This window comes from Gobius niger (genome assembly GCF_951799975.1).
Source record: "Gobius niger genome assembly, chromosome: 1".
NCBI lineage: Eukaryota > Metazoa > Chordata > Actinopteri > Gobiiformes > Gobiidae > Gobius > Gobius niger.
This window is the reverse complement of record NC_136852.1, coordinates 73,194,767-73,211,493: the sequence shown is the minus strand read 5'-3', so window position 1 is coordinate 73,211,493 and position 16,727 is coordinate 73,194,767. Positions and strand designations below refer to the sequence as shown.

Sequence of the window (16,727 nt, the reverse complement as noted above, 5' to 3'; positions counted from 1 at the left end):
TTATCTGAACTGGAAAAGAAAAAGAAGAGGGAGATTTTAGAGAGAAGTCACATCAGGTACTGCGGTTACACGACTTAGGATTAGTCCAAACCCGTGTAAGGGGGGGGTCACATTAGAGCTGCAGGAAACTGCCCAGTCGAATCACACTGGATTGGATTTAAGTATCTGCGCTTAAGTAAAAGTCTCTACCCCGGGAACTAACGGTCAGGCTGTCTAAAGAACGGCAGCAAATCGTCAGGAAACTTCATGTAAGCTGCTTTTTAAAGTCTTCCCTTTAGCTGCTTCTCCTGGACGAGGGTGGACGAGGATGTGTTGGGCCATGAGCCTCAGCACATGAAAACAAAAGCATCAATTAAGTCACTAAAAGCTCCATATAAAGCAGCCTTTAAACCAGGCCTACTCAATAGGCGGCCCGCGGGCCAGCTCCGGCCTGCCAACCAATTCAATCTGGCCCGCGCCTCATTTCCCATAAGCAGCTCTCTTCTTGATGGCAGATGACCACATGTTTCCCTGTCGTCTTCATCGTTACAAAGGGCTTGACCGGCGACTGTCAGGTCAGAAACACCAGTTCAGTTGTGGATGTTTGAAAAGTGGACGATGTGAGTGTTGGATCAGTGTCCTGCACCTGCAGCGCCCGTGTTTAACCGGTCAGCGCTAAAGCTCGCTCTCTGGGCTCTAACTTAACTAAATAACATCTGAATCATGAATCTGACCTTTCTCCCCCGACTTCATTCGATACGTCTTTGTGTGAAAAGTACAAGCGCAGAGATACTCTTTGTGAAGTGAACAGGCAAAAGAGAGGCTGAATATGTGGATGAGCTTCTTTCACTTTGATCATAAAGCTGGAGGTCTGGACAGAACAGCGGATCAGGGGTTTGGTCAGCGTATGTCCCTTCAGCTGAGGAGCAGTGGCTGAGCAGGAGTTACTCATGTTGTTTGAGATGAGCTGGTCTCACATGTAACTCTCTTATTCTGTATCAGGCCTTTTGTCTGGTTTATGGGATTTAGTCCTGCCTTAGCCCTGATGTATCATGTTTTGCCCTGGTTTAATCCTGGTTTAGTTCTGAGTTGTCCTAGTTTATTATTAGGCTCTTCATTATTCTGTATTAATATGTTATTGCAATGTTTCTAAAGCCTAAAATGCTGGAATATAAAACAACTATTGAGTTTAGGCCCAATTCTTTTCTATTCAAGCATTGATGATAATGAAGTTATCATTTATTTATCCCAAAAATATGAATATGTTTGGTGGCAGTGGTGGCTCAACGACTGACCGGCCCAGTGGCCAATGAACTCCGACAAATCTGTCCCAGTGACAAAAGTAATTAAAGAGCCCTGGTTTAAACTGTGCTTGTTGAATTTATATATTTTTTTTTACACAATTCTCTTCTACAGAGTTTGCTCAGTGTCATATTAGGATCTCCGGTGTTTTGTCACAAATCAAAATGGCGGTTAGCAAAGGTGGAAGCAGCGCTCTCGGCTTCACTGAAAACCCTGCAGATCATCGGGTGGTCGTCGTTGGATTTGAGAGGATTTATTACCACGATCACCTGCCTGTGGGCCGTGTGCATCGTGACCACACGGGGTTTCCACCGGGACAGTAAACCAGACCCTGTCCTTCCTGTCCGATATCTCTTCTCACTAAAGATGAGCAGGTCCCACAGAAATGAAGATTTAAAGTTCAGATGTGACGGAGCAGGTTCAAAAATATTGTTCATAAAACGGTGTCTGGAGGCTAATGCAGCTAACAAATAAAGAACTAAAACGTTTTGTACGAGCCTGCACAATAAAGAATCGTCCTGTAGTAGTTTAAATAATATTTACTTGTTTACATGTTATATTATCATTTTTTAACACTGGCCTTTAGCTCTAAGATCAAAGCTCCGCCCTCATTCCCTTTGGGGCAGATTCACAGTGAACATGATGTTATTACTCCGTCAGTAACTCTCTGTCCTGAACCAGATCCTGAGCTTCTCTTTACTTATGTGGGACCTGCTAATGATGAAAGTAAACGATCGCTGATATATATCGCCAAATATACGGGGGGGAGCATCATGCTGTGGGGCTGCTTTTCCTCAGCGGGGACTGGGGAGATTGTAAGAATAGTTGGGAAGATGGATGGAGCCAAATACAGAGACATTTTGGAGGAAAACCTGCTGGAGTCACAAGAGAACTGAGGCTGGGGTGGAGATTCACCTTCAGCAGGACAATGACCCGGAGCACAAAGATAAATCTTCAATGGAATGGTTCAATACAAACATATTAATGTGTTAGAATGGCCCAGTCAAAGTCCTGACCTAAATCCTATTGAAAATCTGTGGAATAATGTGAAAACTGCTGTTCACAAACGCTCTCCTTCTAATGTGACAGAGCTTGAGTTGTTTTGTAAAGAGGAATGGGCTAAAATGTCAGTCTCTACATGTGCAAATCTTGTAGAGTCAAACCCCAAAAGACTTGCTGCTGTTATTGCAGTAAAAGAGGGTTCGACAAAGTATTCATGCATGCTGTATGAATACTTATGCACGCCCCACTTTTCACTTTTCTATTTTTTGAAAAATAACAGAATCATGTATCATTTTGCTTTCACTTCACAGTTGTCTGTTACTTGTGTGTGAACGTTCAGTAAAAAAATCTAAATAAAATCTTTATGTTTAGGGTTGTAAACATGACAAAATGTGCAAAAGTTCAAGGTGTATGAATATTTTCGAGAGGCACTGTATTTGACTTCATTGGAACTGGAACATCAGCTGTGTTATGGTGGAGAGTGTTTACCATGGACTTGGGCGGGACGCTGGGCTTCTGGGCCAGTGCTGGTTTCCTCATGACTGAAGGTCTGGACGGTCTGGGCGAGTTCTGGGGGCTGACGCCGTTCCCCTCGGCCATCTGCTCCGGAGGAACTCCCGCGATGTCGTAGTGTTTCTTCCTGAGCTCGCCCAGACGCAGACGCTCGTTCTCCAGCTGAGACTCCAGCTCCAGGACCTTCACCTGCACCACAGAAACAACCAGGGTCGGTTAGTGCTTGTGCTTCACAGCTAGAAGGTCCGGGTTCGATTCCCACCAAGGACGGGGCCTTTCTGTGTGGAGTTTGCATGTTCTCCCCGTGTCTGCGTAGGTTTCCTCCGGGTGCTCCGGTTTCCCCTACCACTAAAAACATGTACAATAGGCCAGGATGTATGAGAGTGTGTTTGAGAGTGTGCATGGGGGACGACGGATGAAAATTAGCCTAAGGCTACAATCCGGTGTGGCTTGTTCATTAACTTGCACTGTCCCTACCAAATAAACCATAAATAAATAAAATAAAATAAAAACGAGACGTGAACAAGGAGGAAAACGCAAAAAGGGAACAAAAAGCAATTAAAAAAATCGGAAGAATTTTTTTAAATAAAAAAATAAAGGAAAAAAATAACCAATAACAAAATAACAAAAAACAAAAATAAAAGCAAAAAATCAGAAAAAAATAAATAAATAAGAAAAAAATCAGAAAAAAAATTAAAAAAAATCAGAAAAAATCAGAAAAAAATCAATAAATCAGAAGAAAAAAATGAAAAAAAAAAATACATAAATAAATAAATAAATAAAAAAAAAAAAAAAAAAAAATCAGATTAAAAAAAAATAAAAGCAAAAATATCAGAAAAAAAAATCAATAAATCAGAAAAAAATCAGAAAAAAATGACAAAAAAATAAAAAAAATCAGAAAAAAACAAAAATCAGAAAAAATCAGAAAAAAAATAAAAAAAATCAGAAAAAAATCAGGAAAAAAATGAATAAATCAGAAAAAAAGAAATCAGAATAAATAAATAAATAAATCAGCAAAAAAATATATATATCAGAAGAAAAAAAAAATCAGCAAAAAAACCCGAAAAAAACAAAAACAAATAAATCAGAAAATATAAAAATAAATCATCAAAAAAAAAAATCTGAAAAAAAAAAAAAGTGAAGAAAAAAAACACAACAAAGCAGCAACAACTCAAGGAAAAATCTGTGAGCTCCAGTCGAGAAGCTGCTCCAGTGAAGCTGAGGTTAAAGGTCAGTGGTTTAGCCTCTTACGTTTCTTTTATTATCACAGTAATCCTCAAATATTCACTTGCAAAAAGTACAGTCTGAATGCAAACCACACCAAAAGAAAAAGGACTGTTCGGTTAAGGCGGGGGTTAAGGAGGTCAAATAACCTAAAGCAGCCGTCATCGCTTCCCTTTCAGCCTTAGAACTCGTGTCCTTCTGCTCCGGACTTACCTGAGACTCCATTTCCTCCTTTCGCAGCTTAATGAGCGACATCCCTGAGAAGTCCATGACATCTGCACAGAGGAGAACGTCAGTAACACATCTCCCCTCCCGCCGTTCTAACACACACACCAGTCCACGCGCTGACCTTTTTCTTCAAGGTTTTCCTGTCCCGTCTTGGTCGAGCCCACCACTTTCGCCGCCATCTCGTTGACGAAGCGCGAGGCCTGCTGCAGCGAGGTCAGGCGCTTGCTGTTGCGGTCGGCCTTCACCTGAGAGAGAGAGAGAGGGAGAGAGAGTCAATAACAGCTGAAACCTGGAGGAGGTCAGGAGATCGCAGTCGTGGAGTACCTTGGACGCCGCCACCAGCTGGGCCGTGCTCGCAGCGATCTCATGCGAACACACGATGAGCTCTTCGTATTTGCCCGTGTGCAGGACCACTTTGTCGGCCGATTCCCTGAGGAACAAACCCACGAAACCGTCACTCACCGACAGCAAAGGAAACTAAAAAAAAACCCAAAATCTCCATAATGTTGAAGAAAAGGCAAAGGTACAAGGCTGTGACATCATTCACTTCCTGACTATAGAAACTCCGTATCCCAAGAACCTTTGCAACATCGCGCCCGCTGGTCAAGGCAACCAGGTTTTCAGCAAACACGGCCAGTTTCTGTTACTTTGCAGACAAAAGTTCTATATTATTTCACTATTAAACAATCTGAATCCTGCTAATGGGAATAAAATTGATGGTGGTTCGTTTAATTCAGGGGTGTCCAAACTTTTTTCATGGGGGGCCACATATTGGAGCGTACACGGAGTAAAGGGCCGTGGGTCGGTGGTTTGTTCCACGAAACCTTCGAGTAGCAGAGGTTTAAATTGTGCCTCATGCCTTTATTTATGCTTAAAACCTTAATGCCAGCTCTGTCTCACAATAAAATGCTAGTTGTTAGGTTAGAATTGTGTAGAATTATTACATATTAAATAAAAAGGACTATCTCTGATGATGTGAACCGATTCAGCAAGCAGCCCGAGGGCCACCAAAAATTGGTCTGAGGGCCACATTTGACCCGCGGGCCGCACTTTGAACACCCCTGGTTTCATTGGATCGTTGGGAACTTTTTTTGGACGTATTTCTTCCTCTCAGTGTTAGACATGGATAAAACGTCCACTCTCCTCCTGCATTATGTTTGAATACATTGTTTATAATATGTTTTCTACATTACAATAAATAAACACATGTGGGAACGTGAAGCTCCACCAATCGAAAGCCTCGTAGTAGATCATGGGACTCCCGAGCATCCTGGGTAATGTAGTTCTAGGACGAAGGCCATCTAGTTAAACTAGATGGATCTCAGACGTGCTTTTTTCACCTGCGTCTGACTTTGCGGTCGCTTTAGAACCACAGAGCTGGATTCAGCCCAAGAGTTAAAGACTTTATTCCAAATCAATACGGTCTCAAAGCAAGGGGAGTTTTACTTCCGGACCGGAGAGGAGGCGGGACTGTGGAGCTCTATTTCCGGCCTATAAGCTGCTGCCCACGCTTTGAGCCCTGCGGCCAATATGTCGCCGCCAACAGCACTAGAGGCGTCTCTAGCAGGAAACGCCAAAGTGAGATGGAACTTCTAATCCAGGCTGCTCCTGGCTGAGTAACTTTTAAAATGATGAAGGCTCACTTTAGCCTAAACGTGGGCGGGGCTTTACTCGCCGACTGATTCTGCGGAGTTTGCTCGATTTTGCTTGATTTGGAAGAACTGGTTAAGGCCTAGTTAAGACACTGCAGGTGAATACGGAAAAAAAAGAAATGTGAGATGTCAATTTGAAACTTTTGCTGAACATCACAGATATAAATATGAGGATACTGTCATTTTATGTTTTCACATAAAAATAAGGCATTTTGAGCATTAAAATGGCCAAAATTGCCTATATTTTGGGCAACGAAATCAAAATAATGAATTGAGCCAGATTAAAATTGATGGTTTTATTTTATTGACATATCAGTAACTAAGGAGGGGATTTTGGATATTTTGTTTAGTTTTTCAATAAACTAATCATCAGTGAAAAAATCTGTAAAAACTCAAATTTCGCCTGTTTTTTTTGGTTTCAAAGCTGAATAAATCAGGCTAGGAATTAGATATTAAAAAATCCCTCTGAAAAAACCTTTAAAATCTTGTTAGGTCTCAGCCTGTAAAGTTTGGAGTCTGTGGGAGCTTCTATAAGGGCTCAGGCTCTGCCCGAGTGCGGCTTCTCTCATTCAGAGAAAACCAGCCCTGAGGTTTTGTAGCGAGTGCGCATGCTCGGCCCGTTCTTCCACTTTTCCGCTCCAGCGTCTCGTAGGAGGAAAAACACCATATTTGGGTGAAAGCGTCATCACGGGGCCCCTTAGCAGGACACGTGGATGTCAAATCTGTCAATATTTATGAATGAAAACCCGCGGGAAAGACGGACTTTCTACGCGGCGCAGCAGCTACTTCCGGGTCGCCCCCACCTCGCAGACAAAACATCCTAAAATAAACTTCATGCGGGTGAGTTTTGTCATTTTTATACATGAAAACTAAGATGTAAATTGTAAAGGGAGGAAAATAGATAAAAATCTCCACTCCACGACCACTGCGTGAAAAATCAATACTTTCACCTGCCGTGTCTCGCCTTCAAATGATGAAGCCTCACTTTAGCCTAAACGTGGGAGGGGCTTTACTCGCCGACTGATTCTGCGGAGTTTGCTTGATTTTGCTCGATTTGGAAGGACTGGTTAACAAACAAAAGTCCACATTAGAATATTCACTACTCCAGTTGTTCTCAGACTTGTAACACCTCATAAATATTTGAGCCTCAAAGCACCACCAGCTGAGGCCGAGGTCAAACGCGCGTCTAAATCATCTGCTCCACGTAAGGCTCTGAGCGTCAGTGCTTACACCATCTCGGTGGCGCCCCAGCCCACAGCCTTGGCCGCGGAGATCAGCCCCTCGGTCCAGCGGGAGTTCCGGGCGTAGAACTCTTTGATGGAGGCCGCTCCCTGGACAAACAGAGAACAGAGAGGAGAGCGTTAGCGAGGACGGCTTTCAGATGAACGGAGGAGCAGAACGAGACTCACCCTCCCGCCCTCCACGATCTCCTTCTGCAGATCCGTGGAGGCGATGACCAGCAGACGGATGGCCTGGTGACAAACACACACGAGTGGGAATTAAAGTCTTAAGTCATACGTGTGAGAGAGGAGAGGAGACGAACCTTCATCAAGTCCGTGCAGCTGTTGAGGATTCTGCAAACAGAAAACAAAATGCATCAGCGGCTCGATAAACGATGACTTTGAGACCAGCCCCAGGTCAAACCCCACCTTTCGTTGACCTCCAGTTTCACTCCTGAAGTGTCTTTCCGGGCCTGGTTCATCATTTCCTGAACACACAAAAGCAAACGTCGCTTTAGAACAGAGATAAAAGTCGCTGGTGCTGCGGTCAGGGAATCTGCAGAGTCGGACAAATCAAATTTAAGACTTTTTATGCCCTTTTTAAGACACAAAATCTCAAAAATAAGACCTGTTTTTAAATGTGCAATATATAAATGGAGTGTAAAGAAAATCACTGTCACAAAAATCCAAGAGTCAAACTGTTGTTTCTGATTTCACAGTGGGATGAACAAACCATTCAAGTTTGAACAACCTCATCCCATAATAAGAATATTGAGATTGAATAATTACTCACAATTATCGACTGAAGGAAAGAAAACAACAGATATTTAGTTTGTGTATTTAAAATGCTTTGTAATACTTGAGCTGCTAAACATTCACTGTTTCTAAAAATAAAAGCAGCTTTTCCACTCGTTTGAACAAAAGAACAAAACACTGTCAACTTTACAACTCATTAATGATCATTTTAATTATATTATTATTAGGCCAGAATCTAGTCTAGGTTTGATGTTTTCTAAACTTGCTTGTCAGATGTTTTGATGAACAAAGTGAGAAACGTGTTTCTAAAGTAACAGGACTTTCTCTTTCCTTCTGTCCCTGAGCAGAGGAGCGTTCGCTTTGTGTTTCCCAACATTTGGACAAACTTTATTGTGAAAAGTGTTTAACTAGATCAGTATAAACATCTCAATTTGAGCACAATAATCCACATTTTTGTTGTTTTGACGAGTTAAGAAGTTGTTGGGCATTTGTCCTCGATTATTTCACTTGTTCTGAGATGTTTCTGACTCGTCTCGATACATTTCGTCCTTATTTCAGGTCATTTTCTTTGCCAATGGGGAAAGAAAATTGGTCTTATCTCATTGGCAATTTTACTTTCTTATTTCAAGCGAGATTTACCCTAGAACTGGTCTGAAATGTCCTCAAACAAGCAAAGGAAACTCGGTCCGATCAGGAAAAGTGTCTAAATAAGTGAAAACCGCTCAAAACAAGAAACATTTCCTCAGTTCAAGTCATTTAAGCCAATGCTTGATATTTACTTTTTGTAGTGTTTACTGTGAATTCTGCTGTTCATGACCTTGAGTTGGATATTTACAGTGAAGGATCATCTCTACGTTGTTTCATATCGGACGTATCTTTCCCCCGACAGCAGCTTTACGGATCCATCAGCGACACCTCGGTCATGTTTTGGATTCCTAAACTCTGCTGACTTCAGTGTTTTTTTTGGGCGGATAAAGCTCTGAAGGAGTAGCCTGGCATCCAGACTAATCTCTGATGTTTATTAATGAATAAACAGGAGACTAGTCTGGCGACCCTGTCGTAGAAAAGCTACTGCTTGAGGCGGGACTAATGTGGGACGACCGAAGCGCAGCAGCCAATGAGAACATAGCGGATGTGACGACGGAAACAGCGACAAGAAAGTTGTATCATTCGGACGTTAACAATGGCGCTTCTGCCACACGGAGTTCAGTAAATGACTTCTGTCGTTTAGGTAAAAAAAACTTAAGAATACAAGCAAACCGGAGCATTACGTGAAGCGGTTGCTTGTGTTGAAAAATCAATCAATCAATCAAATTTTATTTGTATAGCGCCCAACAACAACCAGAAGGTGCCCAGAGCGCTTTCCAGGAAAAAACAAGAATCACAGTAGACAACAATAAATACAAAAACACATAAAAACAGCAGTCGAGTCGGTGGCTCTGTATCGAAGGCTTTCCTGAAAAAATGTGTCTTCAACTGTGATTTAAAAACACTCAGCTCTGTGATGTTTCGAAGCTGTACCGGAAGTGCGTTCCACAGCTTTGGGCCTTGTGCGGCAAATGACCGGCCTCCAAACTTTTTGTATTTGAACTTGGGAGTGACCAGGGAGGTGTGATCAGAGGAGCGCAGAGTTCTGGCTGGTTCGTAGACCGTTACCAATTCGGCAAGGTAGGCCGGGGCCAGACCATTGATGGCCTTGAAAACAAACATCCGGACCTTAAAGTCCAAAACTACAAAACAAAATGGAGTGTTGCCAGACCCTCTTCTGTAAAGAAGCGGAGTCTGGTTGGCGAGACTACTGAAGGAAAGTCCTTCTGCCTCGCTCGAGTTTACGTTGTTTGTGGCGGCGGCCAGTGCGTCAGTGTCGCTTCTCCCTCTCGGACCATGAGCGGCTCCGGGCGGCTCCTCATCGCTGCTTCTGGGCATTTATTTGTCGACTTTTAAAACTAAATGGTGCGCAAATAATTGGGTCGTTGAACGTTAATTTTTAAGACCAGTTTACCCTGGATTAAAGACCAAATAGGCCGAATTTTAGACTTTTTAAAGCAGTACTAAGTAACTCTTCCCCCTAGAGGCCATAAGCGCAACTGCAGGTGTCGTTGCAAGTTACGATTTTTTAACTTATTAATTGTCTTGGAGAGTAAATACGAGGCTGACAGGAAAGGCGAAGGGAGAGAGGGTTACTGTGCATCCAATTATACAATGGAAATTTTTTTTTCACTCAAACTTGGCTGTAAATACTGTTTAAAGTGACGTAAGCCCGCAGTTAGCTTTGCCCGTTAGCCTGTTAGCTTCTTCTTCGTGATCCCATTAGTGTGTATTGCTTTCTCCGGTCCGGGGGCAGTCAAGTTGCAAACATGGTTTTCTGGCTAGAGACACCAGGGGGAGATGAAAGACCCTCCAATCATCCCATAAACACTTGTATTACCCCCACAGGGACTACGGAGAGGATTTATTAAGGTAAACATGTTACTTAGTACTGCTTTAACGCCTTAAATTTGGATTCTTGAATTTTAGACTTTGTAAGACCCCGCGGACACCCTGTGCGGTGAAGCCGGCACTCACGTCGATCCTGCGGACGGCCTCCTCGATGGCGGCAGACGTAGATGCCATCTCCTTATCCACCATGTCCCCGAGCTCGTCCTGCCGCACGTCCATGCCTTTGGGACGCAGCTCCTACAAAACAAAACACCGCGTTGGAAACATGAGGTAAGAAGCTGGAGCGTGACGGCGTTTCCCCCGGACCTGTCCCAAGTGGAGGATCTTCTGGATGATGACTCGCACTGAGGCCGGGTCCGCTCTCTGCAGAGTCAGCTTGGTCTTCAGGTCCTTCAGGTACTGCAGGCTCTCAGCGGCGCAGCTCCTGCAGTTCTCCGTCAGTCCTGCAGGGCGGAGCGATTACAGCAGCGTCCGGTTATCCAGCCACTCGGTGTTGTTAAGCAGAGTTACTCACGGTCCGCGTGGTCGGTGGGGGCCATGTGAGCCGTGGCGCTGCCGTTCACGATGGTGTCCGACGCCAGGTGGGAGAACTGTGTGAGCGCTCGCAGCAGGCCTCCAGCATCTGGAAACACCAGGAGAACGTCTCACACCGTGCACAGAAACAGCTGCTGCTTCAGACACGAGGACAAACCCACCGCTCCAGTGTAAATTTCGTCGACTAAAATATTTAGTCTTAATTTTAGTCAAAGTGATATTTTTGACGACTCAAATTGGACTAAAACTAAATTAAAAGTTTTTCATGAGACTAAAACTATGACAAAAATGTCCAGATATTTTAATCGACTAAAATAAGACTAAATAAAAATGAAAAGGAGAGACTAAAATCATCCAAACTTCTATTGACCGTCCAAAAGAGCCTCAGATCATGTAAAGGAATAGTTCACCGTTTTTCCATACTGTGATATGTTCTTACCTGATCTTAGATGAGTTGATCCGTACCTGTCTGGTATTTGTGCCCGTGGAAGAGCTTGATCGCTACTAACTTCACCCCGTTTGGAGCTATAGGAATATACTGGGAGAGGCCAATGGTAGCAACATCTTTGGTCTTTTTGCGTGACTGAGGGCACACACAAATACCAGACAGGTACGCATCAACTCGTCTAAGCTCAGGTAAGAACATATCACAGTATGGAAAAACAGTGAACTATTCCTTTAAAGGAATAGGCCACCGTTTTTACATACTGAGATATGTTCTTACCTAACCTTAGCCGAGGTAATATATTCCCGTCTGGTCTTTGTCCGTGCGCTCTGCCAGGCAAACGGAGCACATACGCAGCCTCTCCCACATGTCACATAGCTCCAAAAAAGCTCACGATAGAAGCTACCAAGCTCTTCCACGTGTTCCCTATTTAAATAAAGTTACGTGAAGTGTTTTCATGCGAAGTATATTTACACAGAAATGTAACATGTCGATTTTATAAGCAAATAAAAAGGGGGACTATATTGTGAGGCGTAATGATACAGGAGCACAGCTATGTGACATGTGGGAGAGGCTGCGTATGTGCTCCGTTTGCCTGGCAGAGCGCACGGACAAAGACCAGACGGGAATATATTAACACGTCTAAAGTGAGGTAAGAGCATATCTCAGTATGTAAAAACGGTGGCCTATTCCTTTAAATTCACTGCCAAATGATCAGCTCTGAGCTTTGTTCATTTGGAGCAGCTCCATGAAGTCGAGGACCTTGATTAAACATGATTATAATAAATATTATCAATGCAAAGTCGACTAAATTAGTCTTAATTTTAGTCGACTAAATTGACATGCAATTTTAGTCGACTAAAACTAGACTAAAATTGAAACGTTTTTTTAGACTAAAACTAGACTAAAAATAAATTACATTTTAGTCAAAAGACTAAAACTAAAATAATATATGTTGTCAAATGAACACTGCACCGCTCATGTTCCGGATGTAATCTGCGTGGCCCTTCTTCAGGCTGTCCACGGAGCCCAGCGCCGCCTCCGCCCGACTGATCAGGTAATCTGTGGGAGTCAGACGGGAGCAGTGTCACTAAAGCATTTAAAAAGAAATAAAACCTCCTGCAGGACCGAGGGGATCTGGCCACATGTCCACGCTGCTGGGGAAAAGTGTGTAGAGAAGCATCTGCAACTATTTATTATTTACATTTCTATATGATACGTATTTAACCTCTTAACCCCCACCTGAAACGAGCACATTTTCTCAAGTTTGGCTCAACCTAAATCTAAAAGCTTCTTGAAAAAAAAAAAGTTAAAATAGCGACAAAAACAAGACAAACATGAGGGTGAAAAAGTAAAAAAAAAAAAAAAGTGACAAAAATGACAAAAAAGTAACCAAAATGTGATGAAAATGTGCGACGAAAACAACTAAAATGTGGCAAAAAAATAGACAAAAAGGCATCAACAATCTTCTACATCAATTTTGTAGGTCTTAGCTTTCAAATTAGGCATTACTCTGTCTGGCCTATCTAGCTTTTAGGTTTGCGTAAAGCTGAACTGAAGAAGATGTGCTCGGTTCAGGTGGGAGTTAAGAGGTTAAAGAGGGGGTATTATGCTTTTTTCAGTCCCATAGCACCAGTCTATATCACACTACAATGATGACAAACCTGCTGTCGGTCTGTAAATGCAGTAAATTAGAATAACTGCCTTGTATAAAATGTCTCTCTCAAAATGGCTGTAGTGAATGTCTTGAAATAGGCCTCTGTCTCTTTAAGAACCTCTGAGCCTTTAGACACGCCCCCTCCACACGCTGTCTGTGGCATCAGTGGGGAGGGGGTTCTGCTGAGGAGCAGTGGTTGGTTACTCGGCTGGTGACGAAAGCTCGGAGGCGTCTCCAGGAGGTGGGGGCGTTCCTAGGAGGACTCAGGCAAACCTATCCCTAAAATGGCCGCCATCAGAGTTTTTACAGATCACTCAAAAACACATGAATGTGCCAAGGCAACACTTCAGGCATGTTTTTAATGAGGGAATGACATAAAAACATGATGGAAAGCTTGAAAAAGTCCATTTTGCATAATACCCCCCCTTTACACTCTCTTTTTGGCATTATACAATATGTCATATTTTCCATAATCCAAACATATATTGAACCTTATGTTGAGCAGCAGCACGACTGGGAGAGAGAACGGCTGCATCGGCGGCTCAATGATTTACTACAGTGTCACTAATTACTTTTGTTTTACAGTTATTCAGTTGATTAGACAACTCCATGTACAAGTTAAATAATACTGGAGACAGCAGCCCCCCCTGGAGCACCCCAGGCCTCACTTCTTAAAGGGGCTGGACGCAAGTTGGCCATTTTATACTCACTACTGCCACCTCAGGCCATATGTGTAACTGCAGCTTCTATATTAAGCTCGTGCATGACGGCAACTCGGGCCAAAGTGACGCCTTTCTGAGTGACAGTGCAGGATTTTAGAGGCAGTTGTGGTGAACAGGTCTGAGCTCATTCTACACATTAGGACATGGAGGAACATGTAGGGGAGGAAAATACATTATTTTTACATTTTTAAACTCCCTATTGTCCCTTTAACTGAACTGACATCCTCTGATCTGAGTGTCAGTCGGCCAAAACTCTTATGATGCTCACTCTCAATAAAACATTATTTGTTTTCATTACAAGTAACTTCTGCCTCTTCACAGAGACAGTAAAGGATTTCAATACAGCTTCATCTGAAAGTTCTAATTCTGGTTCTGAACCTATTGAAACGAGGCGTGTTCTCGTGTGTTTTGTTATTTAAATGTGTGTAAAAGTGCTGCGTAAACAGCTGCAGATGCATTAACGCTCTGCTTTATGACACACTGTGGTTCAGCTCTGGGGGGTGAGTGGGCGCTGGGACCTGGGGAGCTGGTGCAGCGGATGTGCAGAGGGTCGTCGATCTTGGCCACCGCGTCCTGGATGATGTTCTCCGCCTCGGTCACGGTTCCCTGCAGCAGAGCAAACTGCTCCTCCAGCAGCTTCTGCTTCAGCTGCTCCTCCTGACTCGACTGATCAACACAAACTTAATAAAGTCAGTAAAGTAAAAGCTTGTTTTAGTCTTTTATAGAGACTTCAGTCTGACCTTCTCCTGCAGTTTGCTCTGCAGCTCCCCCAGCTCCCGGCTGCTCCGGTCCTTCTCCTGCTGGAGGGACGACTGCTGCAGCTGCGCAGACTGTTTGAGCGAGGATAGCTCCGCCTCCTTCTCACTCACGGAGCGCATCAGACGCTCTTTCTCCGCCTGCAGCGACGACATGGAGCTGTTCATCTGCAGCGAGGCCTGAATCACAGACACGACGGACACGACAGAGGCAGAGTCAGTCCTGTGGATGTGGAGGTGCTTCAACAGTTTTAGATTTCAGACATGCTCAAGACTTTTACTGAAAATAGACTATAGGTGCCTTCTGCATGACGTCACGCCAACTAAGTGACTCCATCTTGAGGGGATACATGCCAATGAACTCCAGATAAACTCACACCAACGTTTCATTTAAATCTACATTTCAAAACCGCTGAAATGCCTGAAACTTGTGGCGCAGTTTGATGCATTGAATTTCTCACGTCTTTACTCTTTTAATGGGGGTCCCTTTGTACTTTTCAATAGGATATCTCATCAAATTATTAGCCTATTGAAAACTGCTGTAGCATAGAAGGATTTACTGTCAATGTGAGATTTACTGTTCGTTAATCTGAGAAAGAGCGATCTATACAACGAGCTGGGTGTGTTTTACAGTATTATTAGCCTGCTGGTTTAGCCAAGTGTAAAGTAACTTACCTTATCATGACAATGAGAATATCCTTTCTTTTTGGTCGCTATACAGATGTATTCGATACCCATCCGGACTCAAAATATCTGGATGCAGAAAGGCTTTTATGCTTTTAATGATTTTCCTGTGTATGAAGACGGAAAGTCTATCAAGAAACTATGTACGATCGCCAAACTCGAGTGAAAGTTTTTTAACCAAGAACTTCACGTCAGCGATAACTCGGGCGAAGCTTGTCTGGGTCTGTAATATCCAACAATGACCGTTTGTTTGCATCGAAGTGCCGCATTTCCTTGTAAGTGAGTTGTAACAGATGTAGGTGAAAAAACGCTGCATAATTGTGTGGAGTCGCCATTGTTTTCTGTAACATTCGCCATTTTTGTTTCCCTTCAAAATGTCGCGCGCTTGCATTTCTAGTCACGTGACTGAGACACGCCTATAGTGGTTTTGTGCGACTCGACTCAAGCTGTTCTCAGGTAAAGTAGTGTTGATTCTTGTCCTGGACTTTCTCTGCAGGTGAGAAAGTGCCCGACCAGTGTGGGTTTTGGCACATTTTAGCTTTAGTCTTTTGGACGAAGTTTTAGAAATTGTGTCAAATAATAATAATGTCTTGGCTTTATAGCTTTTGACAAACAGATTACAGCACAAGAGGCAGAAGTGTCTTTACATCACAGTGTTTAACCTCTTAACCCCCACCTGAACCTAGCCCATTTTCTCCAGTTTTTTTTGTTGCTTTTTCTTCTTGCTCTTTTAAGCTTTTTTAGACGTGTTTTTGCCTTTTTTTTATCGTGTTATTGTTGCATTTTTGGCACATTTTTATCACTTTTTCTGTTGGTTATTTTGGGTAAAACTGAACTGGAGAAAATGTGCTCAGTTAAGGCGGGGGTTAAGAGGTTAAACGCAGATTACAGTAAATATATATAAATATTTTGGCTGCAGGCAAAGATAATCCCAATGAGAAGGATCTTGATCTCGTGTCCCTCATAATAAACTGTCGTGCTGCGTCTAAATCCTTTAAAACAGACGTTTCTGCACCTGCTCCGTGTTTTGCTGAGAGGCTTTGATGCGCATCATCTCGTTCCTCTTCTCCTCCAGCTCCCTCCTCATCTTGTCCATCTCGAACTTCTGCTCTTCCATCTGCACACACACACACACACGTATAAATATAAACGTGCTGCAGCTCCGCTCGTCTCCTTTAGAGCGACCCTGACCCTCATGTCGGCCTCCTGTCGGATGCGGTCGATCTCGAAGGACAGCTGCTGCTTGGTCCTCTCCACCTCCTCCTGAGTCAGCTGCGTGGCCGACAGCATCTTCGTGGTGTCTGCGCTCTGTGGATAAACCGCATTGTTAAGATAAAATAAAACAATCCATCTTTTTCCTCATGAAGTCGCTCTGAGCCACTGGTTTCCAGGGCGAGTTTACGTTTCACAGAGAGATTTATTTCAACATTTCGAGATGATTTTCCAAACGATCAGCCTCAGTAACATTTGAAAACATCCTCGTGCAGCTCAGGAACAGGTTCTTCTGTTCATGGTTGAATTAAAAACCAGAGAAAGTGAGATTTGTGGCTCTGGAACAGGTCGTGTTTAGAACCTGCTCCTGGACGAAAGGCCTCTTCTCCTATACTCCTATACG

General features: G+C 43.2%; 1 protein-coding gene across 1 annotated transcript in view; it reads right to left on the bottom strand.

Annotated features, from left to right (window-relative positions):
- Positions 1 to 16,727, bottom strand: part of hip1rb (huntingtin interacting protein 1 related b) — a gene marked incomplete at its 3' end in the record, with an annotated part of 72,814 nt that continues 56,087 nt past the window's right edge. Inside the window, exons 16-32 of the mRNA XM_079576982.1 lie at positions 16,304 to 16,420; positions 16,128 to 16,229; positions 14,414 to 14,608; positions 14,192 to 14,339; positions 12,270 to 12,356; positions 10,830 to 10,937; positions 10,622 to 10,758; positions 10,442 to 10,552; positions 7,550 to 7,608; positions 7,444 to 7,474; positions 7,310 to 7,372; positions 7,131 to 7,231; positions 4,573 to 4,678; positions 4,370 to 4,493; positions 4,234 to 4,295; positions 2,773 to 2,985; positions 1 to 9 (exon numbers count right to left, since the gene is read on the bottom strand). Coding sequence (XP_079433108.1) covers positions 1 to 9; positions 2,773 to 2,985; positions 4,234 to 4,295; positions 4,370 to 4,493; positions 4,573 to 4,678; positions 7,131 to 7,231; positions 7,310 to 7,372; positions 7,444 to 7,474; positions 7,550 to 7,608; positions 10,442 to 10,552; positions 10,622 to 10,758; positions 10,830 to 10,937; positions 12,270 to 12,356; positions 14,192 to 14,339; positions 14,414 to 14,608; positions 16,128 to 16,229; positions 16,304 to 16,420 — 1,773 coding nt within the window. The remainder of the gene's footprint in view (positions 10 to 2,772; positions 2,986 to 4,233; positions 4,296 to 4,369; positions 4,494 to 4,572; positions 4,679 to 7,130; positions 7,232 to 7,309; positions 7,373 to 7,443; positions 7,475 to 7,549; positions 7,609 to 10,441; positions 10,553 to 10,621; positions 10,759 to 10,829; positions 10,938 to 12,269; positions 12,357 to 14,191; positions 14,340 to 14,413; positions 14,609 to 16,127; positions 16,230 to 16,303; positions 16,421 to 16,727) is intronic.